We start from the raw sequence: 26,190 nt of genomic DNA, 5'->3' as shown, positions 1-26,190 counted from the left end.
ATGCCAGATGATTTCCATTATTATCATATCTTGCTACACTATCTGAATCTATTTGGTTTCTGAGTTTTGGAAAATGAGGGAAAGCAACTCTATCTCAAAATATTTGTCTGAATTTAAACATATCCTGAAAACTCATTCTCCAAAATCTAGCTCTCTACCATCTCAATTAATTCTCATAATAATTCTGTGAAGTAGGCTTTACTATCCCTATTTTATAGGAGCTCTGGTAGCATAGTGCCTAAAGCACTTGACTGCTAACCAGAAGGCTGGCGGTTCAAACCCACCAGCCACTCCTTGGAAGGAAGGTTGGGCATTCCTACTTCTGTAGTGATGCTGCCTCGGAAACCCAAGGAGGGGTCGCTATGAGTCGGGGCCAACTCGATGGCAAATAAAACAACAACAACATTTTATAGACAAGAAACTAAACTCAATAAAGTAAGATGAATGTTCTTTTCTGATAAAGAAATGGTAGTTGGTATCCATCTTGAAATTCTGGAAATAATGCCGTTTGATAAAATGATGTTGTCTTGTGTCTTACTCAGGATATGAAGGATAATAAAATATGTGAAAATATTTGTGCATTTAAACCTTTTCGTTAAGGTCAACCAAGAAAGAAGTCAGTCAATGGTATCTTAGTTGTCTTGTGCTGTTATAACAGAAATACCACAAGTGTATGGCTTTAACAAACAAAAGTATTCTCTCACAGTTTAGCAGACTACAAGTTTGAATTCAGAGCACTGCCTCTAGAGTAAGGCTGTGCCTTTCTGTTGGCTCTGGGGGAAGGTCTTCATCTCCTTTCAACACCTGTGGGCCTGGAGTTCCTTAGAGATCTCCTTGTGTCTTGGCATCAGTCTTCCCCTGGGTCTAAGAGGTTCTCAGTGCAGGGACCTGGGTCCAAAGGACACACTCTGCTCCTGGCTCTTCTTTCTTGGTCCCTCTATCTCTGCTCATTTCTATCTCATTTTATTTCTTGCAAGATAAAAAGTGATGCAGACTACACCCTAAGGAAGCTCCCCTTACTTTGGATCAGGGCTATGACCTGATGAAGGGTACTGGATCCCATCCCAATCCCCTTACAAATGATTGTCTAATCATGTCAGATCATGTCACGGGGGATGATTGCATCATTGTATAATTACCAAGTCATATCATTACATAACTGCCAAATTACATCATTACATAACTGCAAAACCACTGAGAATCATGGCCTAGCCAAGTTGACATATACTTTGGGGGGACACAATTCAATTTATGACAGATAGTTTGGAGCCATAAGTTAAAAAATGCAAAGACATCTCATCCCACTCTGATCCTTAATCCTACATTCCAATGAGGATTGTGAATCCAGGGGCTCAAGCAAACTGGCTTGGCTTTTTCAAAGTTAGGATCCATAGGAGCTTTAAGTAATCAATTCTTTACACTCTCTGAATGAGAAAGATAATGAAGATTTTAAGTGTAAGTTCACATACTTTATTTGAAAATTGATTTGTGGGGATGATATTTAGATAAAATATATAAAATTACAGAGTATGTAGAATATTAGAACAATATGACAGGAAGTCTCCTTAAAAGCTAACACTTTTCAGGGAGCCTAAGATTACTAAGAACTTTGCCCATATGTATATGAACACTGCTGGAGCTCTAGAATTCTAACTCTGTAAAGAGTGGGATGTTGTAATGAACTCTTCAGAAAGTCTTTGCAGATGCCCCTGCTATCTTCCCCAACATGTCTGCTCCTCCCTCTATCTTGCAGCCCCTGACTATAGACCCCCTTTGGTAGACATTATGTTTGCTCACTAATACCTGGCTTTCCTTTCCTTCTGAGCAGATGGAAGACTTTACTTCCTAGTGCCCTTTGCACTTTGTGATTAGTTCTGGCCAATCAAATGCAAGAGGAGTGGCATGTCTCTTTTCGAGGCTAACGCAGTGAAAAGCCTGTGTCCTCCAGTTTCTCTTCTCCTGCTGCAAAAAGTGAAGAGGCAACATGTTCCATATGCTGCAGTTGAGGGCTGGCAAAGTACCATTGGTCTGTAAGCCTGGAGGAGCCCTTTGCCAACCCATGTAAGTTACATAATGTGAGTGAGAAATAAACTTCACTGTGCTAAGCCACTGAGATTTTTGGGGTTGTTTATTCCTGCATTGTAATGTAGCAATGTAGTCTATCCTGACTGGTTTACCTCTTTATCTCAGATACTTTTCCTGCCTGTCTGCCTGGCCCCTTTTGGACTGGTATCTTCTTATGTAGTCCCTATGATTTCTGAACTTACCTTTAACTCTGAACACTGACTTAAGTTCTCAAATCCATTTTCATAATCAGCCCTGTTGCCCTTCAGTAGCCTATCTAGCTGCCTACTCAGTGCTCTGAGAGGGTATATTTGTGCACTTGGGGAAGTTGGTTTACTTTTCAATAAGAAATCCACCATTGAAGTGATTGCAATATCATTAGCATAATCAATTTATGAAAACATCCTCAAGTTTCAAAGCGTTAGTCATAATTGCATTGTACAAGTCTTTTATAATGTAATATATAACATGGTCAATGAACTAAAGAGATTGTCTACATCTATAAATAGAAAGTCACCCCTTGGCTTTGAAAATGCATTATATGGAATGAGACAAGAGTAACATACATGTCTGCCATGGGGCAGTCTTCAGAATCTCTAATGGGAAGGCTTCAGGTGAGAAAAGGTGCTTTTCCATCGGGTTTTGTGGCAATACGTATTTTATGTTTTTTACATGCATTGTCCCCTGTCAAGGAGACAAGCTGTGATATCACTCATAGGATGATGGCTAAAAAGAAAATACAGAATACTAAAAATACAGCATGGCTTTTAAAGGTTGATCTTTGCAGAGTTTCTCTCAAGATGTACTAGAAGATTAGTCATGAAAGGGCTGAAAAGCCTTCCTCTCTGTTACCATGAGCAGAATTAGAGAAATCAGACATACAGCTTTTGAACCTACACTCTAAGGAGACAGTGGGGTCTTGAGATGACTTCAAAACCAGGCTGGTATGTAGATCAGGCCTTTTTGTGTGGGAGCAAATGAAGACCCAGGGCCTAGTGAGATGGGAACTGAGGGTCACGAGTGAAGGAAGCAACGCCCCTCACCCCCTAGACATAGCCTCATTCCTTTCCATGCTTTTTTTTAGTTTGAGCTGGATTGAGACTATCTAATTCAGCAGTTTCACTTTGTAGATGGGAAGACTGAGGCCGAAAGAAAAGAAGTAAATGATGCAATATCACACAGCTGGGGCTGGGGCTATTCTTCCTCCTACATGCTCCCTTGGTGAGCTGTGATTTCTCCCAGTGTTTAGAAGGTACCTCAAACTACGCTGAACAAAGCCCCAATGTGGTTATCACTTTATACAATCTCATAAAACTCTGTGATCACTAATATCTGTGGAAGGGCCTTAATTGTAATTTAAAATAAAAATGCCATTGAAAAAGCAAATGTGGACACCACAATGCAAGCCATGTTGAGGCTGAAACCATGGCCAGAAAGAGGCTGCTAAACCATGAGTACAAGAAAAGTTCCTGTGTGTGGAGATGAGGAGAGAAAGACTGATTTCAGCCGTCCAGTTCAGCGAAGCACCTGGCCTCTAACCTGGCAGGTCAGCACAGATTGGGAGAAAGGGCCATGCACTGGTATCAGGGAGCCTGGGTTTGAATCCTAGATCCATCTACTGGCTGTGCAATTTTAGGCTTGACTTCTCTGAGCCTCTGAGACTCACATGAAATAAGAAGTCTCCATATAATCTATCTCATAGGATTGTTCTGAGAATTAACTCCTAACATTGGTGCCAAGTTCATTGTTGGCTTTTAATCTAGGCAGTACAGAGAAGTGGGTGTAAATCTGAGCCACAAAGTCAGATGGTTACAAACACTGTGACCCTGAATGAGTTCCTTAAGGAAAATCTGTTTTCTTATCTGTAAAACAGGAACAACACTATTCACCTCTTCAGGTTGTTGAGAGGATAGTTTATATAAAGCTCTTAGCACAGCACCTGGCATAAAGGAAACCAACCCCAAACCAAACCTGTTGGTGTCTAGTCAGTTCTGACTCATGGCAACCCCATGTGTTATAGAGCACACTTGCTCCATAAGGTTTTCTTGGCTATAATCTTTATGGAAGTAGACTGCCAGACCTTTCTCTGCAGTGACGCCAGGTGTGTTTGAATTGCCAACCTTTAGGTTTGTAGTTGAGTGCTGAACCATTTGTACCACCCAGAGACTCTCTGGCACATAGTAAGCACTAAATAAATGCTATTAGTAATTATTCTCATCATCAAAAATCAAAGTTAATTCTCTCTGTAGATTTAGGGACCTGAATTATTCATTGTTCTTCAATGTTCCAGGTGACGATTTCACCTGTCTCTGTTAGCTGCTCTCAACTGTAATAGTATTAATCCCCTTACATGCTTGGGGGCAAGGCTATACTCTCCTTCCTACCCCCTTTGATGTGGGAGTGAGAAATGTTGGCCTATATTCTTTCAAAAGGAGGCAATGATGGCCCTGGAGCAGGGCTGGAAAGGTGGGAGTGTCCTGTGGGGGTGAGGATTGCCCGTAAGCCCCAGTGGGAGAGGAGTTGTTGTTGTTGTTGTTAGGTGCCCTCAAGTCGGACCCGAGTCATAGCGACCCCTCCTTGGGTTTCCAAGGCAGTATCATTATGGAAGTAGATTGCCCCATTTTCCTTCTGAGAGTGGCTGGTGGGTTTGAACTGCCAGCTTTCTGTTTAGCAATCAAGTACCTTAGGCACTATGCTACTAGAGCTCCTAGTGGGAGAGTTACATGGGGCCAATAGGAGATGTTGTAAGTAGATATGGATTTACAAGGGCCATATTTCCTGACAAGTAAAAGGAATATGAGAAGAGAGATTTCCTAAACCATTAGGGGTGAAGGTCGACAAGGAGAGGTCCTCAACCTTAGCCACACTAGCTATGTTAAGAGAATTCAATTACACTGTTTGACTCATCAATACCTCAATATCCTGCACTGATTAACTCAAGGGGCAGATGACAATTTTCCCTGTGGTCTCAAGAGAGGGCAATTGTACATGGCTAGAGCAAGGGCACTTAACATTAATTAAAGGATCCTCTCATTTTTCTAGTGGAATTAGATTTCTGACTTTTAAGGGCTCCAAGAGAGTGGCTATTCTGCTCCAGGCAGAATGCACAATTGGAATTAAATGCAAAACAAGTGGCAGGCATGAGGCAGCAAACTTTCCTTTCCAGGCCAGGGGCCCTCTCATATTGAGCACATTATGGCTTTATTTTATTTCATTACGTGAACACATACTCACCACTGGCATGCATGTGCATACTGATGTAATCTCACTCCCACATTCATATGCCTACTCACCCACATGCACATTCATATGCCTAGCACCCACTTGCATACACCTCCTCTCTCACCCACACAAGTATGCATTCTTGGTTTGTCTTGCAGTGAATAAACTGTTAGAGGAGCAGCTCTCCAGAACTCTGCAATACTTCAAAGATTGCAGAGGAGAGGGGTGGAGAGGAATTTTAGAGGCATCTAGGGAAGGACTGCTGCACCCTTTCCCCAGAGCCAGCATCACTCCAGTGCCATTATCAAAAGCCATTTGGAAATGTGCAGCTCTGGCCTTGCTCTTCCCCCGCAGCCATCCTGGCAAGTCTACTTCTGCTTTTAGATTCCCTGGCATCAAGGCTCCTGGTTCCTAGCCAGTTATTTTCACCTATGGATCCTTGGAGTGATGGCCTAATAGGGTTAGGGGTGGGGGACAATGGGCATCAGCTTGGGAGAAGGACTAGGAACCATCCCTACATGAGGCTCAGGTACTGTCTACCCCTTGAACATTTTCTAGGAGCGAGGTGACCAATTTCCTAAGCAACATGACCAGCTAGGATGGGAGAGTACCACATAAAATATACCAAATTTGGGGGGGGGGGGGTCAAATGTCTATCTTTGAGTTGAGAAATGGATTCTGTCCCTATAAATATGGGGACAAACAATAGCCTCACAAATGGCAGAACAGATCTCTGGATCCCATTGGGAAGCACTGAATCAAGCTGTGCTCTTTCTGCCTAGGGTACTCTCCCTATCTGTTAATCATGTTAAGAATGAGGCTGTGGGAGAACTCCTACAGAGTTCTGCTTGCTAAGAGCAACTGTTTTCATTTTATGCCGGCAGAGCGGTGATTCCAAACTGCTGGCCTCTGGACTGGTTCTAGCTCACAAGAGTTTTCTAACAACAAATGGAGGAAAATGAGGACAATGGTGTAAGTTTTGCATAAAGTTAATTTAATTCGTTCTTTTGTACATGTGGTCACTATGAGTTGGAGCCAACTCGATGGCACTTACCAACAATTTAATTTGGTAGCAGGGACTGTCCTTTATTCCAAGATTAGGTCACTTTTACTCTTTGGGTCATCAAGGATCACTACTTTTATGAAAGGATTTATGATATTAAATTGTTGTTAGATTTTATTTTTTAATATCCTTATTTACCAAAATTAAAACTCAGCAATCCCTTATCAATTTGATTTTTTTAAATTTATTTACTGATGAAAGGCAAAATTAAGGGAATCACTATGTGAGTACAGGGCAGTATTTAGCTCAGAGATTTCTGGGCCTCAGCCCCATAGGTTTTGAGTCAGCAGGTCTGGGAGCAGGGCCTGAGATTTTGCGTGTCTAACAAGATTTTGCAGTCTCAGCATGGTGCGAAAGTTTAGCACACTCAGCTGCTAACCAAAAGTTTGGAGGCTCAAGTCCACCAAGAAAAGCCTCAGAAGAAAGGCCTGGCAACCTTTTGTTTCCTGAACAAACAGCCACTAAAACCCTATGGAGCACAGTTCTACAGGGATACATAGGAGGTTGCCATGAGTTGGAATCAACTCCATGGCAACTGTTTGTTTTTTTTTTTCCCCTCCCAAATAAGGTCTCTGGTGATGCTCCTGTGAGAGCCAGGACTATAGTGCAAGAACCATTGGTCTAGCTTGTCCAGGCTGGGAAGTGGGGACCCTTCTGAGATCTAAGGGAGGATTCTTTGCCTATAAGCAGAAGCCTGAGACTGCCCACATATTAGGGTTGTGTGGACTCCATCCCAGGCTCTCTGTAGCAGCAAATTTCAGATTTTTTTTCTCCCTCACTATGGTGCCAATAAAATAGGATGGGGAGGCAATTCTATGGAAGGAAACAAGGACATTTTCTGAACTAAATGACACTACAAAAAGCAGACTTTCCCATTTTTAAGCTGGAGGAAGAAAGTACATTCTAGGCTGTCTGCCTGATATGTCAGCATGAAGTCTGGCTGTGTCAGGAAATTTCCCACTCATGATTTATTTTTGCCTTCGAGGGCCATGAGCTATAAGAAAGGCAGTGCAGATCTGACCCTGATAGGCCCTGGGATGGCAGGAGGGGTGGTACGGGGATTTAGGGGTAAGGACTCTGTCTGGGATATTCTTATCTGACTCACTACAGGCTCAATGTGACTTTGGAAAATCATTCAAAAGTGTCCTGATTTGTTTTCTCACTCTTTGATTTCTCTGCCTGGGATATCCTCTGCAATTATGTTTACTTTACATCATTTCTCTTCCAAGTAAATTGATCACTTTTGTGCATTTTACTGTTTACATAATATTTTGGATTATGTTTTTACTGGCCAATTCTTTGAGAAGTAGTTGGTCCCTTCCTTCTTCCCAGTCTGTCTTAGTCTAGGAGCTCCACTGAAACCTGCCCACCATGGGTGACCCTGCTGGTATTTGAAATGTTGGTGGCATAGCCTCCAGCCTCACAGCAACATGCAAGCCACCACAGGATGACAAACTGACAGACGAGACAAGGATTGTGGGGTTGGCACAGGAGTAGGCAGTGTTTTGTTCTGTTGTACATAGAGTCACTATGAGTCAGAACTGCCTTGTTGGCACTTAACAACACCACCACCATACTTTGGAGGAGTCACTGGGGGGTGCAAATGACTAACATGCTTGGCTGCTAACTGAAAGATTGGAAGTTCGAGTCCACCCAGGTGCATCACAGAAGAAAGTCTTGGTGATCTATTTCTGAAAAATCAGCCATTGAAAACCCTATGGAACATAGTTCTACTCTGACACACATAGGGTCATCGTAAGATGGAGCTGACTTGATGGCAACTGGTTCGGTTTTTTGGTATAAGAGCTAGCGTACTTAACATTGTCAAAAAAATTAAAAAAAAACCACCAAAAACCCTAAAAAATAAAAAAATCTGGCACCTGGGTTGGTGTGGGTCTAAAAAAGTCCAGCATATTATTGACTCTTCAAAAGCATACATGTTAAGACAGACAACTTTTGGCAATAGCAAATTAATACTAATAATATGTAATTCAGGTAATGTTTAGCAAATAAAATGTAACTGATCATAAATTTTCAAAGTATTTAGATCACTTCTTTGAAGTAAGTTAGCTATACTTGGATCTGCCATTAGTGCTGCATTGTAATTATGGAATACGCTAAACAATGAGTAAATGTGGCAGAAATCAAGCATGCAATTCATGTAAAATTATTTGGAACGATCATAAAAAGATTGTCAATAGGATTAAGTTTATATTGGTTTTGCTTGTTGAAAGCACCTGGATAAGTAATGCAAAAGTGACCATTTGAACTCTTAAGTTTAAATCTTTCAGGAAAAGTACTGAGAGCACTTGTAGTGTGCTCACCTCAGCTCAGCCTAAGCCCCACATCCACCAAGTCTCAAACTTGATGAGAACACTCAGGCTGAGATTTAGCATGACAAGATGAGACATGCCCACAGGGTTTATTTAAGCTGACAGTTTTTCTGCATACTTTAGTATTAGAAAACAAACCAAACTCAAAACAACAACCAAAACTCAAGGCTCCTTCCTAAGAAAGCCACTTACATTTGTCCTGCAATGAGTCATGGGGCACTTCTCCCTGAGGGCTTTCTTCCAAGTCTCCATAATGCAGGACCTTGTGATTTGGTGAAAGCCGACAATACCAAAATTTGTCTGGGGAAAAACAAAACATACACACACAAGTTTATAAGTAAGTGAATCTGGTTTCCAAATATATCAACATCCATATTTCTTAATACCCTTGCCTGGAGGAAAAAGCAATTCATTTGATTTTGAGTCTGCCAGAATATTTTTTGGCCATAAAGAGAAATGGAATCCCAATGCATGCTACAACACAGATGAACCTTGAAAACATTATGTTGAGTGAAATAAGTCAGTCAAAAAAGGACAAATATTGTATGATTTCATTTAATATGGGAGCTCTGGTGGCATAGTGCCTAAGGCATTTGACTGCTAACCAGAAGGGTGGTGGTTTAAACCCACCAGCCACTCCTTGGAAGGAAGATGGGGCAATCTACTTCTGTAGATACTGCCTCAGAAACCCAAGGAAAGGTCGCTATAAGTTGGGTCCAACTCAATGACTCGATGGCAGTGAGTTTGGTTTTTGGTTTCGTTGATTTATATGAAATATCTAGGAGAGGCAAGTGTATAGAGACCAAAATGTATTTGTGGTTATCAGGAGTGGGCAGAAGAGAGGGGAAAAGTGGAACTTCTGGGTTAGGGGCAGTGCAGTGCACTTCTGGTAAGGGTGATGTTAAAATTTGGAAATGGTTAATGGTAATGGTTGAAAAACATGATAAACATAACTAATACCACTGAATTGTACACATGAAAAATGTTGAGATGGTGAACCATTTGTTACATATATATTTACCACAATAATTTTTTTTTTTAAATAATGAATTCTAGGTTCAGGGAAGAAAGGCCCCTTTTGATTTTGTTATTTAGTTAGTACCTGTCCTGCTTTGTTATTTAGTTAGTTCCTGTATGCTTACTACTGGTAAAATTATTAAATCTTTCAACTTCAATGGCAATAGGTTTTTTGAGTGGCAGATTCCAGAGGGTATTTTATCATTATTTGCAATCACTTGGGGAACTATTGCTTACCCAGTTGTTGCTGTTGTTATGTGCCGTCGAGTCAGACCCAACTTATAGTGACTGCTCCTTGGGTTTCTGAGGCAATATCACTATGGAAGTAGACTGCCGAACCTTCTTTCCGAAGAGTGGCTGATGGGTTTGAACCGCCAGCCTTCTGGTTAGTAGTCAAGTGCCTTAGGCACTACGCTACCAGAGCTCCTGCTTACCCAGTTAGGTCTGGCCAAAAGGAGAAATGTAGGAAAAAAAGAGCTTTTTTGGAACTTTTCTGCTTCTACTTTCTTCTCTTAAAGTTTAAGATGTTAATAGCAAGGCCAAGTTCACCATGATCTACCTCCTGAAGCTAACACACACATGTTAATCTATCAAAGCATAGTAAGAATGCTAATGGAACACATAGGGGTTGGCACTCATGAGGAAATGATCTAAGTAATTCAGGAATTTACCCAGAGAATAAGGACATTCACAATCCTTTGTCTCATTAATTCCTAGAGTTTAGTCCCCAGAATAGGCATGACTAAGGACTTAGGATCATTCTAATAAATAACTCCCTCAACTTTATTACCTCTGTTCCCAAATGTAATGAAATATGAACACAATTGTGAGGTAGGGAGAAGGAGGCAAAGACTGCTTTTCATAGATGAAGAACTGGAATGGTGACAGCAATCTTTGTGTTGCTTTCAAGGCTCAGCTTAGACTCTGCCTCATCCAGGAAACCCTCTTTTGTTACTGCAGCTGGAAGGATTTTCTCCATCCTCCAAACTGGTACATCATCTACTTTGGCTTGAATGGGGATTATTGGGGTACATACGTCAACCACCCTATTCCCCATTATGTGCCACCGACCCTAGGTAAGCAACCTGCCCTAGTGAGTATACTAGGAACAATTACTGTTCGGGGAAGAGGACTCCAGCTCCGACAGTGCAGAGAAGGTAGTCACTGTCTTCATGACACTGTCCTAGTCCTTTAGCACAGACTAGGTACATAGAAGTTGCACAGCTGTTGCTGGCTAAACGGATAAAATGGTCAAAATGCCCAAGGCATAATGTGTCTATTATCTGTAAGCCCCTCTATATTGTCATGCAGCTGGCCAATTCTGTGTCCTCAGTCAGAAACTGTTTTGAAACTACTCTGACTATAAAGCTTTCCACCACACTTTTAAGAAAAACTCCTTTAAAAAAAAAAAATCTAAAATTGCTTTCACTGCAAAACCAGGTTTTAACTATGATTCTTTTAATAGAAAAAAAAAATTTACAAATGAAAATAAAAGCCACATAATGAGCAAACAAAAATGTCCTCACCTGATCTCGGAAGGAAAGTCCCCTGTGACTACTGCCTTCCTCATCTATGAATAGGGTTCAAGAATTCCTGACATATAGTCAGACTATAGCAATATATGTACATAAAATAATCTGAACTCTGCTGTAAATGCTTGAGAGGATTGAAAAACAGTTATTTGGTCACTAGGAAAACATCTGGAATTGCTAAATTTTCAAAATGGTTTTATATATACCAAATACAGGTCATTTTCCTGGAAAAGCATTTCAAAGGGAGGGAACACAGGTATTCCCTGAATAAATCATAGCCAATTTAATTGGGCTGATGTGTAATTATCAGTATTCCATGAGAAGAACACATTTGTAGATTTGACTTGTAATTCACAATAACTAGTTTCAAAGGAGGAGGCCATGCTTTGACCTTGACCATGAACAGTGTCCATGAGGGAACCTTTTATGGGTCTGGCCAGATAGTCTGTGGCAGTTCCTTTTCCCCAAAAGGATCTTCTGCCCCGTCTAATTAGCCTATATGATCACAAAGCCAGTTGGAACATTTGTGACCTCTGAGGTGAGATTTTTGGCTATGTGAGCAACTAAAGAGTGACAGAAAGCCAAGAAAGAGGTCATCAGAGATGTGATGTTTGCACATGCAGGTCTTGTTCTGAGTAAGGTCTTAAAAACAAAACAAAAAAACCTCACTGCTGTCGAGTTGATTTCAACTCATAGCGACCCCTCCTTGGGTTTCCAAGGTGGTATTTCTATGGAAGTAGATTGCCCAACCTTCCTTCTGAGGAGTGGCTGGTGGGTTTGAACTGCCAGCCTTCTAGGTAGCAGTCAAATGCCTTAGGCACTACGCCACCAGAACTCCCATGTTCATTATAGGAATCCCTTGCTTCTCAAGCTGGCACAAACTCAGGGTAAACAGTGGGACTTGAACTCAAAGGGTCATCATGGCACAATCAAGGATCAATTATATTCAATATATTTGGGACAGGGAGAAATTAAGAAATTCAAGTGGTATACAAATGTATTACACCAATTTATATTTATTTGCATAAAAAATATCAAACTTCAAAGAAATTTTGCTGCTTATATACTTTCAGGGTAAGTTTATATAGGTGCTCTGGTGCTAACTGAAAGACTGATAGTTTAACTCCATGCAGAGTACCTTGGAAGAAAGGTCAGGCAACCAACTTCCAAAAAATCAGCCACTGAAAACCCTATGGAGCACAGTTCTACTCTGACACACGTGGGATCAGCATAAGGCAGAACAGACTGGATGGCAACTTTTTATTCCCCCAAATTTTTTCAGGAATATTTTCAGAGTGTCTACTCTACACATAACACTCTACTGAATACAGCAAAAACATCATTAAGATGAAAGACAGTTTCAGTGGTTCTCTAGTGCTCCTATAACAGAAATACCACAAGTGGATGGATTTAACAAACAGGAATTTATTCTCTTACAGTTTAGGAGGCTGGAAGTCCAAATTCAGAGTGCCAGCTCTAGGGGGTGGGTGAAGGCCCCTTGACCTTGAGCTCCTGCTCTGCCTCTTTTTCCAGGCCCACTGAAGTGAGCTAAAGGCTTCTTCTGACTCATGCAGCTGCTGGCAACCAAGGCTGATGAGTCCAAGATCGACAAGTAAAATGGCACAATCCTAAAATAGGCAGGTAACATGGCAGTCCACAAGTTCAAGTCCAGGAACTGGAGATGAAGACACAGCCATATGCGGGATCCAGATATAGAGACCTTTCTCAAAGTTTTTCCTTATATACTGGAAGCAGGCCACACCCAGAAGGCAACTACTTAGCTGCTCACAGCAGATTCCACGATGTTGGTGATTACTATCTCATCACGGGGAATAAATCCAGCTACCCAGCCACTCAAAACCAGGCCCAGCCAAGTTGACACACAACCTTAACTACCACAGCAGACATAAGAGACAAAGCCAAGAAGCTCAAGAGAATGAGTTCCCTCAGTCTTAAATGCAGCTAGCTGAGAGAAAGATGGTGGAAACATGTGTCTGTACACTGATAGGTCTGGGAAGTAGAGGGAAGAAAAAATCAGCTGATAGGGAAAAATATGAAGCTGGAAGGTCTCCTGTGTAATATATTCTCACATTCATAAACTACTGGAGTAAAGTAGCTATTTATCAGGGTTTCAAGAGGCAAGACAACTACTTTCCTTGCAAAGTTGCAGTTAATATTTGTTTAAAAGAAACTCAGAAGGCTGCCTGGAAATAAATGTGTCATAAAAGCACCTGGTGCTGGCTGTCAGAATTCCTTCCTCCCAGAAGTTGAAATTCTCTTGATTTACATAACACCACTTGCCCCCCGTTTTCCTCTTTCCTCTGGATAATTTTCCTCTTAACTTGTATGCTATGAATTGAATTGTGTCACTCCCAGAATTATAATCCTCACCCTTATACCTGAGGATGTAATCTCATTTGGGAAGGTGCTCTGGTGGCATAGTGGATAAGGCACTTGGATGCTAACCAGAAAGTCAGTGGTTCAAACTACTGGCCACTCCGTGGAAGGAAGTTGGGGCAATCTACTTCCGTAAAGATTTACAGCCTCAGAAATCCAATGGGGGTTGCTATGAATTGGAATCAATTCGGTAGCAGTTAGTTTTTTATTTTTTGGTGTGTTTATTATGTTAATGAGGCCATGTCAGTGCAGGATATGTCTTAAAGTAGTAACTTTTTGAGATAGAAAAGAGCAGATCAGGCACAGAAGGACACAAGTACAAACGAGGGATGACAGACGCCATACCAGAGGAAGATCACCAAAGAACCATGGAACTGAGGCTGAAAAGAGAAAACGACCTCCCCTGAATCGACAGGAAAGAAAGTCTTCCCCTAGACTCAGTGTCATTAATTTGGATTTTTAGCCTCCTAAACTGTGAGAAAATAAATTTCTGCTGGTAAAAGCCACCTACTGCCACGGTACTGCCAGAGGACTGGGACAGTGTCATGATGACAGTGACTGTCTTCTCTGCACTGTCAGAGCTGATGAGAGTCCTGGAGTCCTCTTCCCTGAATAGTAATTGTTCCTAGTATACTCACTAGGGCAAGTTGCTTACCTAGGGTCCATGGCACATAATGGGGAATAGTAGGGTGGTTGACTGTTGTTTCCCAATAATCTCCATCCAAGCCAAAGCAGATGATGTAGCAGTTTGGAGGATGGGGAAAATCCTTATAGCAGCACCAGTTAACTAATGCACTATATAAGTTCCTCTTTCACAGTCTACCACTGAAATGGAATAGATCAAAAAAGATCAGTGCACACTATTATAAGTGACATGGTCAACTCTACCTCATCAAATAGGAAGTCTTGGATGGATGGCAAAAAACTGGAAAAAGAGGTTGAAAAGGTTTGAGAAGGTTGTATTGGCCCATAATCAAATGGGTACTCAGCTGTTACCTCCCTCAGGATAAAAGCTAAAACCTTTAACTTTGGAAAGGTTTAGAGTTGTGAATACTTGTGTATTTCCATCTCTGAAGTTGTATTGTGGATAGCTGCTGAGAGTTTGCCCCTGGCTCGTGGTGACCCTATGAACAATGGAACAAAACACTGCCAGGTCCTGCACTATTACCTGCAATTGTGAGCCATTGGCTGATTTTCAGAAGTAGATTGTCAGACCTTTCTTCTTAGTCTGTCTTAGAAGCTCTACCGAAATCTGTTCAGCATCATAGGAACACATACGCCCCCCTGACAGAGGGGTGATGGCTGCACATGAGGTGCACTAGTTGGCAACTGAACCCAGGTCTCTTGTATGGAAGGCAAGAATTCTACCACTAAATCATCATTGTTCCCATCTCAAAAGTAGAGCTGCTATAAAGGAGAAGAGAGCTGCTGGTCCCCACTAGCCCAGCACACTGGCCTGTTGGGTAAGACAGGCTCATGTCAGATGCCATCAGCAGCTTGATTTGCAGTTTATTTTATGGTAAGAAAAATGTGTACTTTCCTTTCAAAACCCAGCATGATGTTACTAGTTCCTCAAACCCTCTGGGCAATGATTAAATAGATTATGTCACTAAAAGCAATTAGCAAGAAGCAGTGAGAACATTATCAAAGATTGTTTCCTAGCATTTAAAGACAAAATAAGAGTTAATATGGAGGTCTTCCAGATGATTACGGAGGAGAGTATGATAATAGCTGTCTCTTCACCCTCAAATGCAGAAACTCAAAACTCAAATATAGAGACAATTTTGTGCTTCATTTCTTCTTTCCTTTCATGTATATGTGTGGAGGATCAGAGGAAAAATCTGATATGAAAGCCCGGTAGAAAGGTCTCCAGGGCTGATTAAAGCTATTCCTAAAGTCACATAGATTGTTTTGGAGCTAATGACCACTGACAACTGTAATTCTTGTTGTGCTGTCCAATAGAACATTCTGCAATGGTGAAGACATTCTATATCTGTTTTATCCAATATTCAGAAAATAAATTCCTAGTTTTATTTAATTATAATTTATTTAAATAATCACAGGTAGCTAGTGGCTACTCCATGGTACTGAGCAGCCTGTATTCTGTCATCATCATTAAGGCTGAAGCCAAGCTTGGAGTCGGCCACAGGTCTTTAGGGAACATCCTCACAGTTCTGCTAGGATTTCCTATCTTTCCTAGGTTACAATGTGCGATCTTCATTGTGAGGAAAAAGTCTACTTCCTGCTCAAGGTTGAATTTTTCCAAGTTACAACCTTAATATATAAGGGACCCTAACAACATTTTTTTAAGCCAAATGCTTTCTTTCAGGTGATGAGATTAAAGATTTCTCTGTTGTTCCAGTAAAGGGAAATACCTACAGATACAAAGGTTATTCTGCTTTTCAAATATTTCTCATCACCGTACGTTCTTCAAATTCAGAATTCTGCTTCCCTGGAGACTGTTGTCTCCTTATATTAGCTGAAGATGACTCCAGAGCCCCTAAACACTTTTAAATATGATTTGGTGTGACCACAGGCTTTGGAGTCAGACATACCCTAGAGTTCAGACCTTGGCCCTGTCACTCACTAACTGTGAGTCCTTGGTAAAATTATAAAAACCTTAGGATCTTGTTCTTCATCTATAAAGTAGATGATAATTATATGAGTAAAACATACATAAAATATCCCTTTAGCACTTTTCACAGATCTAGCTTTCAATAAAAATTTTTGTCTTCTCAATCTTCCAGTCAATGATTAATGCCTCTTGTCCATACTTCTGGTTCCTTCACCTTTTGGGAACAATGATTATCTACTATTTTGATCATTTGGAAATTATCTGGCTTTCTTCATTGAAAATATCTATTTATTTTTACTCACCTGTTTCTAAAATTTAGATATGATCAGTGTTCTGGTTATCAGTGCTACTGTGACAAGAATATACCACAAATGGGATAGCTTTAACAAACAGGAGATTATTCTTACAATTTGGAGGCTTTAAATCCAAGTTCAAAGTGCCAGGCTCTAGGAGCTGGCTGAAAGCCCCTCAACCTTGGGCTTCAGCTCTGCCCCAGTTCCCAGCCCACTGAAACTGGAGGCTTTTCTTCACTTAGCTGATGATTGCTGAGGCCTACAAACCCCAAGGTTGACAAGTAACAGGGCATGGTCCCAATATTACCAAGCCACACAACAGGCCATTGATTCAAGTCCACTGAAAGTCCCAAGACTGGCAGAGCATGGCAGGCTGCTGAATAACAACTCGGCCACATGCAGGGTCCAAGCATGCCATAAACTAAAGACCACTCCCAAAGCTGCTGCTTATATATGAGAAGCAGCCATATCCCTAAAGCAGCTCCTTAGCTGCTTATGGTAGATTCCACCAAGGAGCCGATTCCCAGTCTCATCATAGGGAATAATTACCACCAGCTGCCCAGCCACTCACCCAGGGCCAACCAAGTTGACATACAATTTTAACCACCACAATTAGATTTAATGAACTATAAAAAGAAAATCTCAATCAAGGGGTGAGGAAGAAAGAAGCTGCTTGCCAAAAGGGTTTTCATGTTTTCTGTTCCTGGTTCTCCTGTTTGGCTCTGAGTTCTCAGACTAAGCCAAAGAGAATTGTAAGGTACAGAGTTCTTGTTGGCAGAAAGGTGGAAGTATGCTGATTGGTTCTTCAGAGGAGGTAAGTTTTTCCAAGCACTGAAATCCAAAATAAATTTGCCATGTTAGTGCTTAGAGGTGGGGTTCTCGTGAACCAAATGGGCAATGTCCTCAGGAAGGAGCAAGTTTCTTGCTAGCACTTCTTGAAATGACTCTCCCTTGCTTACCCCTGGGCTCTTATCAAGGCCGTTCAATGCAAGTGACTCAGAGAGATTCTAAGCTCTGAAATGTAAGAAAACCAAGGGGGAGGTAGTTTTCCTGAGCCTGCAAGTTCTCATCAAGCAAAGAGTGGGTCTAACAACAGAAGGATGTTAACTTTCCTGCAGAAGCTCAAGGAGTGCAAGAGCAAGACAATTTCCACTGTGGAGGATTCTACAATGAGTGTCTTAATACTCTGTGGTGAGGGGCAGAATGGAATGAAGAAGATATATAACACTTAATGCTATACTCGCCCTCCCTTGTCTAAAATTAATATCCTGAGGGACTACCAACTAAATTAATAAATATTAATGAATGTTTTATAATGTGCTGCGCACTGTTCTGCTATACATGCATAATTTTATTTAACTCTTACAACTATTTGATGTAAGTACTAACATTATCTCCATTTTGTGTTTGATGCTGTCAGCTGCAGTGGAGTCAGGCTCTGACTCATGGTGACCCCATGTAGAGTGGAATGAAATACTGCGCAGTACTGCACCATCTCCATGACCAGATGGATGTGATCCATAGGGTTTTCTTTGGCTAATTTTCAGACGTGTATCACCAGCCCTTTCTTCCTAGTCTGTCTTAGTCTGGAAGCTCTGCTGCAACCTATGAAGCATCATGGTAACAACGCAAGCCTCCACTGACAGATGGATAGTGGCTACACATGAGGTGTATTTACTGAGTCAAACTTGGTCTCCCACATGGAAAGCAAGGACTCTACCACTGAACTACCACTGTCTTGTCCTCATTTTGCAGCTGATGAAACAGGAGCATGGAGAGATTATGTAGGCTGCCCAAGGCGATCCAGCGAGTACAGAAGAGAGGGAACTTCAACCCAGCTCATCAAGTCTTACATGATTTACTGACTCACAGTTCTAATGTGGTCAGAATTCCCAGAAACCCAGATTTGCAAGGTCTGCATCGGTCCATCTAAGTATTAGAGTTGTAAATGAGACAGGTAGAATGCTGGCCAAGTACTAATTTTGTGGTCACATGTGACACAGAAAAGGCTCTATATTTGCCCCTCTACTTTCTAGTTCTCTGGGACTGGAAGCTCTTTCATGTTTCCCCCATAAAGTTAATTACTTAAATTCACTTGTCTGTGTCAGCTCATTGTGAGAGAAGCAGGGCTTCAAACTGGATTGAAATGGTTCAGTCATGGCTGATGGAAACAAGGAGAGTGTAGGCACTGCATAGCAACCAAATCTCTTGTGTGTGGGATGTTGACCTGAGTAGGAAACAAGCTCTGGTGGAGTTCTGGTGGCATAGTGCCTAAGGCATGTGATTGCTAACCAGAAGACTGGCAGTTCAAACCCACCAGCCACTCCTCAGAAGAAAGAGTGGGCAATTGACTTCTGTAGATACTGCCTTAGAAACCCAAGGAGGGGTCGCTGTGAGTCGGATCTGACTCAACGGCATTGAGTTTGGTGTATTTTTTAGGAAACAAGCAGTGGTGCCCCACTCAATTATGGTGGCCAACATACTCAGAGCAAATAGCACCATCTTTGAGTGGGGCATGTTTGCCTGTTTCCTACCTAACCAAAGCCAGACAAGGTGAGGGGAAAACTTATTTGCTCTTTAACCTGCTGGTGGCACATTGAAGATAGTTGTATGTTTCAGGCTAAGATCTCATGTGGAACTGCAACTTTCTCAAAGGGAGTAAAAATGACTTCACATCATGTTCTCATTAATTTGTGTAAATCTAACAAAATGTTTTGATGGGGTGATAGGAAACTAATTTCAGTACAGTCTGTTTTGAGTCCCTATTTTTAAGCGTGCAGAGCCAGTCACCAGATTTAAAATCAATTTACCAAACACCAAAAAGCTTTCCTTTCTGTACTCAGAGAATGATTTTATATTAAACACAGATAGTCATGCTCCCAAGGGAGCTGAACTAATACATTTATAATCTGGATGCCAATATTTTTTTTGTTCATTAGGTAATTCATTTCTAGAAAATTGGAAAGATAAGGGACAAACACTTCTTCAACAAAAAATCTAAATGATTACTTCTAGAAATAGGATTATTCTCATAGACTCTACCCATTTCAGGCTAGAAAGTGTTCGGTTTTCCATTGGAGTAGACTGGAAGGTCAAAAATAGTACTACAAAGTTATTTCTGAAGGACTCTAGCTGGGCATCAGTGCAGACTTTTGGTTAGGAGGTGTTGGGAAAGAGAGAAAGCATTATATTGACTGCTTCTGACTCCCACACTGGATCACCTAATCAGAAGCCTTGGGCCCAGAACATTCCCTGGTAATATAGGCTGGGAACTGAGCCTCCCCCATCCCAATTTTTTCTTCTTTCTTATCAGGGCACCTCCTTCCCTGTTCTGAGTACATTTTCATTTTTCTGCTTAAGCGTGAGTGTCAAATGGCACCTGATCAACCCCATTGCTCTATCTGTTCCCAGCAGGGAGGGAACAGGGGTGTGTGCATACCATGAATCCTGTGTTGGCTATGGAATGAGATCTGCTGGCCATGGGGACTGACCCCCACTATTGAAACTGACTTTGCTCTGTCTCTTCTCTATATGAGTAAAGCATAGTTCCAACCAGTGCCTGTGTGAGTTGTGTCTTTCTTGGCAACTTTGGACCTCGGCTCAACAGTTTGCTACAGAGGGTAGGATTGACAATAGGTGCCTATTTGCCACCCTACCCCCCAATACTTCTGGGCTCTTTGCAATGTCAAGTAAATAAGAACTTTTAAAATCACCTTTGTGGGGAAAATATATTCTGAGTATTATTTTTTTTCCCAAATGTATCAAAGAGATCAGGGCACAAAATTGACTCTCTCGCTAACAGAGCAGAAATCCTACATATCATCTAGTCCTATCCTCCCATTTTATAGATAGGAACTTGTGGCCTAAAAACACCCAGTTTGTCAATTACAGAGCTGAGAAGCCTGGAGTCAAGTCTACCAGGTCCCAGATCACTGTTTCCTCTCACATACTCTTCAATAATAATAGCTCCATTTTGTTGCTGTTTTCTAAGAGCTCCACTCATGATCACCTTTTTCCTTTGCAATCACTTTGTTGTTATTTGCCATCGAGTCAGACCCGACTCATAGCAACTCTTCCTTCGGTTTCCGAGGCAGTATCATTAAAGACCACCCCTCGGAAGGAAGATTGGGCAATCCTACTTCCGTAGTGATACTGCCTCGGAAACCCAAGGAGGGGTCGCAATGAGTCGGGTTTGACTCGACGGCACATAACAGCAACAACAACAATCACTAAAGAAGTAGATTGCCCAACCTTCCTTCCAGGAGTGGCTGGTGGTTTTGAACCGCCAGCCTTCTGGTTAGCAGTCAAGTGCCTTAGACACTGTGCTACCAGAACTCCTATGGAATCACTTTAGGAGGCTAGCATTATTATACTCATTTCAAATGGGGAAACTTCCCAAGGCCACACAGCTAAAGAAGGGTAGAACAAGGATTCTATCCATACCACCTGGCTCCTGGTTCTTGTCCTCGCCACTGTGCCAAACTATCTTCTTGAAACACCATTTAGTCAGACAAAGACGACAAATTCAAGGAATGTACTGAGAAATGAGGCAGTTAACATGTCCTTCCATTGCTGAGTGGGACTGATAAGTTACCTCTTCCACTGCTATTCCTTAGGTGAGCCTGTCTTAGTCCCAGTTGCAACTTTATTTTCTACCACTGTTCCTTCCTCAAGGAGCTCTGCTTGTGTAGTGGATAAGGCATTTGGTTGCTAACCAGAATATCAGTGGTTCAAATTCACCAGCTGCTCCATGGGACGAAGATGAGGCAATCTACTTCCCTAAAGATTTAGAGCCTTGGAAACCCAATGGGGTTGCTATGAGTTGGAATCAATTCGATGGCAATGAGTTTTTGGTTCTTTCCTCAAGTCCAGCTTGAAGCTTACAGTCCTGGTTACCCAGCCTCTGAATAAGCTGCATTTTTATTCCTCAAGGATATTCTGCCTTTAGGAGTTCCTTGAGATGATTTTTAGTGGTAATATCTGAAACATTTTGGATTTACTGAATATTCAGTATGGTTAAAATTAATGATCAGCAGGCTGGTCTTGACCTAAGCTTCAATTGTACTAGTGAATGAGTGCTATGTCTAAACAGGGCAACTGTTGTGTTTCAGAAATATCTGTTCCCATTTATCTTGGGCCACAGCTGATGTTTATTTTTGTATGGTGACTAATGCATATGCTTGTTACTCCTTTTGTTACCCATTCCTGGACCTTCCCCAATCTTTTCTCTCCTAAACCTCTAGTTTTCAGTGTTGCTTTTTGGTCATTGGTTTCTAGGACAATGTGATAAGAGTACTTTGACTTTGCAATCAGCAGCACGCCAAGGCAGCAAGAAAACAATCAAGGGGTTCTACATTCCCAGCCAAGAAACAGCTGGAAATTCTTTCTGCTTGTTGCAACTGGTGTAACGGTTCTCATTTTGATTTGACACTTTGGGGTTAGAATTTATAGAACAATTTAGAAATTTGTCTGGAAAGATTACGGAGAGCAAATCTATCCTAGGCTGGCTTACAATAACTTATAGATACCCAAGAAAAATAATCCTGACCTGGAAAAGAATTATTATGTGGGACCTGAGAATAAAGATCATCCTTGATGAACACCCCAAGATCAAATCCAACAGCAAATGAGTCATTAAAAGCAAGGGTCATAGAATTGCTTTGGTGTGGATACTTGCTCTTCTGTGACCTTGGGCAAATTACTCAACCCCTCAGTGTCTCGATTTTCTTACCTCTGACCTGGGGATAACCATGCTATCTATATCATAGAGTTATTGTGATGATAAAATGAACTAATATGAATAAACTGTTTAGAGACAAGCCTGGTATACGGTAAGCCCTTAGTACCCATTACTGTTGTTGACATCATTGGCAGCAGTCTCACAGCACTGAATAACAAAGAATGACTCTTCAGTTCGGTGGGTGTTTTGGTAATTCTGGACTTGGTGTCTCCCTGAGTATGCATGGGGAATCCACAATTTATGTGCATTCCTATTCCTGATACACATTCAATGCTGCATGACCCACCCACAGACCAGCACCATGGCTTGTGGTTCCCCATGGAGCAGGCTCATGTTGATCAATTCCAAGTTTGACGTGCCCCCAAACAATACCTTGCCTCCGCCGACAGTTGAGTTTCCTAAAGCAGGTCCCTTCCACAAGGCGGTTCAGGCGTTGCTGTTTGATCAGCTCTAAGATTTCAGGCTGAATCTTCTCCTTGAGTTCCCTGTTAAAGGATAAGCACATATTTCACAGCATGCCTTGAAAAACAGTGCTTGGTTGGATGGGCACCAATGGGTAGATAGGGCAGGGAAATGTGAGCTCCATCTTTTCATGAACATCCCAATACCTTGCATTCTGGTGCTTTAGAGAATCATTTATTAAGTCTAATAGGTCAGAGTTATCAGTTATAATAACATGATAGATTCTCTGACATTTACAGAACATTCATAAAAGCACCAGCCACTTCAGTGATGTTTTTCCAGTCCAAGGCATCTCAAAAAATGTCTTTTCCTACTTTACAAAGCCACAGATACAAATTTATGCAGAAGTTGACTCAGCTTGACCAAGACAATAAATTCCTGGTCACTACCCCCCTTCCCCCAAGCGAATGTTGTTTTCCACGAAGTATGTAAACTCCTAGACACTGTGTGTGATCTGACCAAATAGGAATATTGGGTGACAGTGTGATTCCCTAATCCACAGCAAACACTAGTTTGGGCAAACCACAAGACCACCTTTTGCTTTTGATTCTATCACTCACAAATGAGAACAACATCACTGTCCCAGATTCTAGCCCAGAAAGACTGGAATAATGATGGGATAAATTAAAGATTATTTGCATCTTTTGTCAGGATAATATAATGTAATCTAGTTTTAGAGGTCGAGGTGTAACGTTAAGGCATTTGGCTGCTAATCACTTCTTACTGTGATCCTTTTCAGAGCCGTCAGTATTGGTAGCAGGCACCACGTAGCTCTGGTCTCAGGCTCATAGAGGCTGGGATTCACATGGTCCATTAGTCCCTTTGGACTGTTTCCTTGCATCTTAGATTTTCTTCACTCTTCTTTGTTCCGGACAGGGAGACACCAATAGTTTCACCTTAGATGGACGCTCACAAGCTTTTAAGACCCTAGTCACTAGTCACCAAAGTAGGATGTAGAAAATTGTCTTTGTGGACTATGTTACGCCAATTGATAACAGTGTTCCCTGAGATTATGGTCCTGAGCCTCCATACCCAGTGACTCAATCCCTCAAAGTGTTTGGTTATATCTAAGACATTTTCAAAATTTTATCCTCTGTATGAAGAGCAGATATGTTTATCATATGAGATAGCACTTAAATCTAGTGATGCCAGTTACTCTAGTACAAGCAGGATAGGGAGACCCAACACCCAGCCCTCAGAGCAATGTAGAAAGTATTGGCCAGAACACAGCTCTAGAAGTCAGAAGACTAGAGTATTAGTCTAGGCTTTGCCAATTACTAGCATGCCATGTAATTCATCTACTAACAGTTTCCTCATCTGTCAAATGAGGACACAAATCTTTTCTGGGCAACTGCTGTGACTCCCAAACGTGTGAGGGCAGATGTTCTAGAAGTACTGGACAGGGATACAAGGTATTAATAAATTTGTGTTGATAACTCTCTTATTTAAGCCAAACACTCCATATGTACATATTATACTGCAGTCAATGCTTACATATTCATCAGCTACAGCCTGATCTCTGGACTTTCTCTGACACCAGACTGAAGACACCTGTTCTCTCATGGGGTTCCATTCTCAGGTGGGAAAAGAACTAACACCTGGTAAAGCAGCATCTGCTATGAGCCTGGTATTGTACTGTCCACTTTTTAACAATTACCACCCTATAGACAAATACAACTTTTGGGGATAGCTATTAATATCATCATTCTCATCTTACAGATATGAAAACAGCTCACAGAGGTGAAGCATAGAGCGAAGGTAGGAGACTCTGGCCTTCCTCGGGCAAGCTGCTTCCATTTACACATGAGAACAAAGAATATAAAGCTTATGCAAAGGGATCTGGCCATGACAGTATGTTCGAGCACTGCACTAATACAACTCTTGGACTTAAATGGCCTCAAATCTACTGTCATTTGATACTGTTCCAAATGAACATTTATAAAGCAGAATATGGAAATCTGGATGTAATAATAGAGCTTGGTACATTTGTCAAGTCTTTTCTGGGCAAGTCTCCTAGGGTTTCATCACAGGCTTTCAGATTACTAAAACTATTTATTATCAGCATTCAGCTTTTGTAAAATGGACTTAGTAAACTGCAACTTTGATGAACTCTGCTCTGAATAGAGAAGAAGGTGGGAAATCATTTGTGCAGTCACACAAGACAGTAAATTAGGACTCCTGACTTCCAAGACAGGGTGGCAGGGAGGAGAAGAAAGGAAGCCACTAGAGGACAAAGAAATCTTGGAGGAAGGAGTTTGGGAATTTAATCAATTCTCTGATTATATAAATGTATCTTTAAAAAAATAGTTTTGTTTGGCTATGTTGTTGTTAAGTGCCATCGAGTTGGACTGGACTCATAGCAACCCCTCCTTGGGTTTCCCAGGCAGTATCACTACGGAAGTAGACTGCCCAACCTTCCTTCTGAGGAGTGGCTGACAGGTGTGAACCGCCAGCCTTCTGGTTAGCAGTCAAGTGCCTTAGGCACTATGCTACCAGAGCTCCCTTTGTTTGGCTAAGGATGTGATTAAAATGGACAGGAAAATGCAGAGATAAAGATCATATAGAAGGAAATGAATGACAGTTTTTCCTAGTAATTTTAAGTGGCAAATAATGAGTTCTTAGTGTAAATCTTGGTAGCATAGTGGCTAAGGCACTTGACTGCTAACCAGAAGGCTGGCGGTTCAAACCCACCAGCCACTCCTCGGAAGGAAGGTTGGGCAATCCTACTTCCGTAGTGATACTGCCTCAGAAATCCAAGGAGGGGTCGCTATGAGTCGGGGCTGACTCGACGGCAAACAACAACAACAGTGTAAATCTGGGTGAGATCAAGATGGTCTCAGTCAACACACACTATTGTGGGACTTCTAGAACAGACTATTTGGATAAGTGACTCTGCTGCTGCAAAGATTAACGTTTTTTCATTAAAACCCCAAAGGATTCCAAAACATGATTGGGAGACACAGGTAACAGGATACCTGTCCTTTTTCTAGAGTTACCTCTTCTTTCCTTGAGAATGAATTATGTAACCCTAAAATTCACTTGTATTATGAAAACATAATAATCCATGCATTGTGTTTCTGTGGATGAGATGTGACTTCTAGGGTAATCCAGGTAATAACACTAGGGGCCATAATTGAGTGTTGAAATACTCAACATGGAGTCAAGGAGACCAAGGCCATGGGTTAACTGGGCTTGCTTTGATAAATATCCCCCTAATTCTCTACAGGAGCCTTGTAAAAAATAAAAAAATAAAAATAAATTGAAGAGAAAATAAAGGATGAGAGGGGTTGTCAAAAACAATGTGAAGAGCAGTTCAAAGGCTAACATTGTTTCTGGAAAGCAATTCCATGTCTAAGCACAAGGAGGCCACTGCCACATCCAGAAGACATAACAGTACCACTAGAATGATGAGATTCCTTCCTCAACATGGGATCTGCTCTCCTGAGATCTGCTCTTGGTGTTCATCAGAATACAGGGGTGACAAACATTCTA

At 41.5% G+C, this 26,190-nt stretch overlaps 1 protein-coding gene across 1 annotated transcript in view; it reads right to left on the bottom strand.

Moving 5' to 3' along the window:
- ELMO1 (engulfment and cell motility 1) overlaps positions 1-26,190 on the bottom strand; it is a 679,198-nt gene that overhangs the window by 25,353 nt on the left and 627,655 nt on the right. Inside the window, exons 18-19 of the mRNA XM_007950092.1 lie at positions 22,609-22,721; positions 8,875-8,982 (exon numbers count right to left, since the gene is read on the bottom strand). Coding sequence (XP_007948283.1) covers positions 8,875-8,982; positions 22,609-22,721 — 221 coding nt within the window. The remainder of the gene's footprint in view (positions 1-8,874; positions 8,983-22,608; positions 22,722-26,190) is intronic.

Source organism: Orycteropus afer, unplaced genomic scaffold (genome assembly GCF_000298275.1).
Source record: "Orycteropus afer afer isolate SDZICR_OR568_19922 unplaced genomic scaffold, OryAfe1.0 scaffold00263, whole genome shotgun sequence".
Taxonomy (NCBI): domain Eukaryota; kingdom Metazoa; phylum Chordata; class Mammalia; order Tubulidentata; family Orycteropodidae; genus Orycteropus; species Orycteropus afer.
The sequence above is the reverse complement of the archived record's forward strand: the minus strand, read 5'-3'. Positions and strand labels throughout refer to the sequence as shown.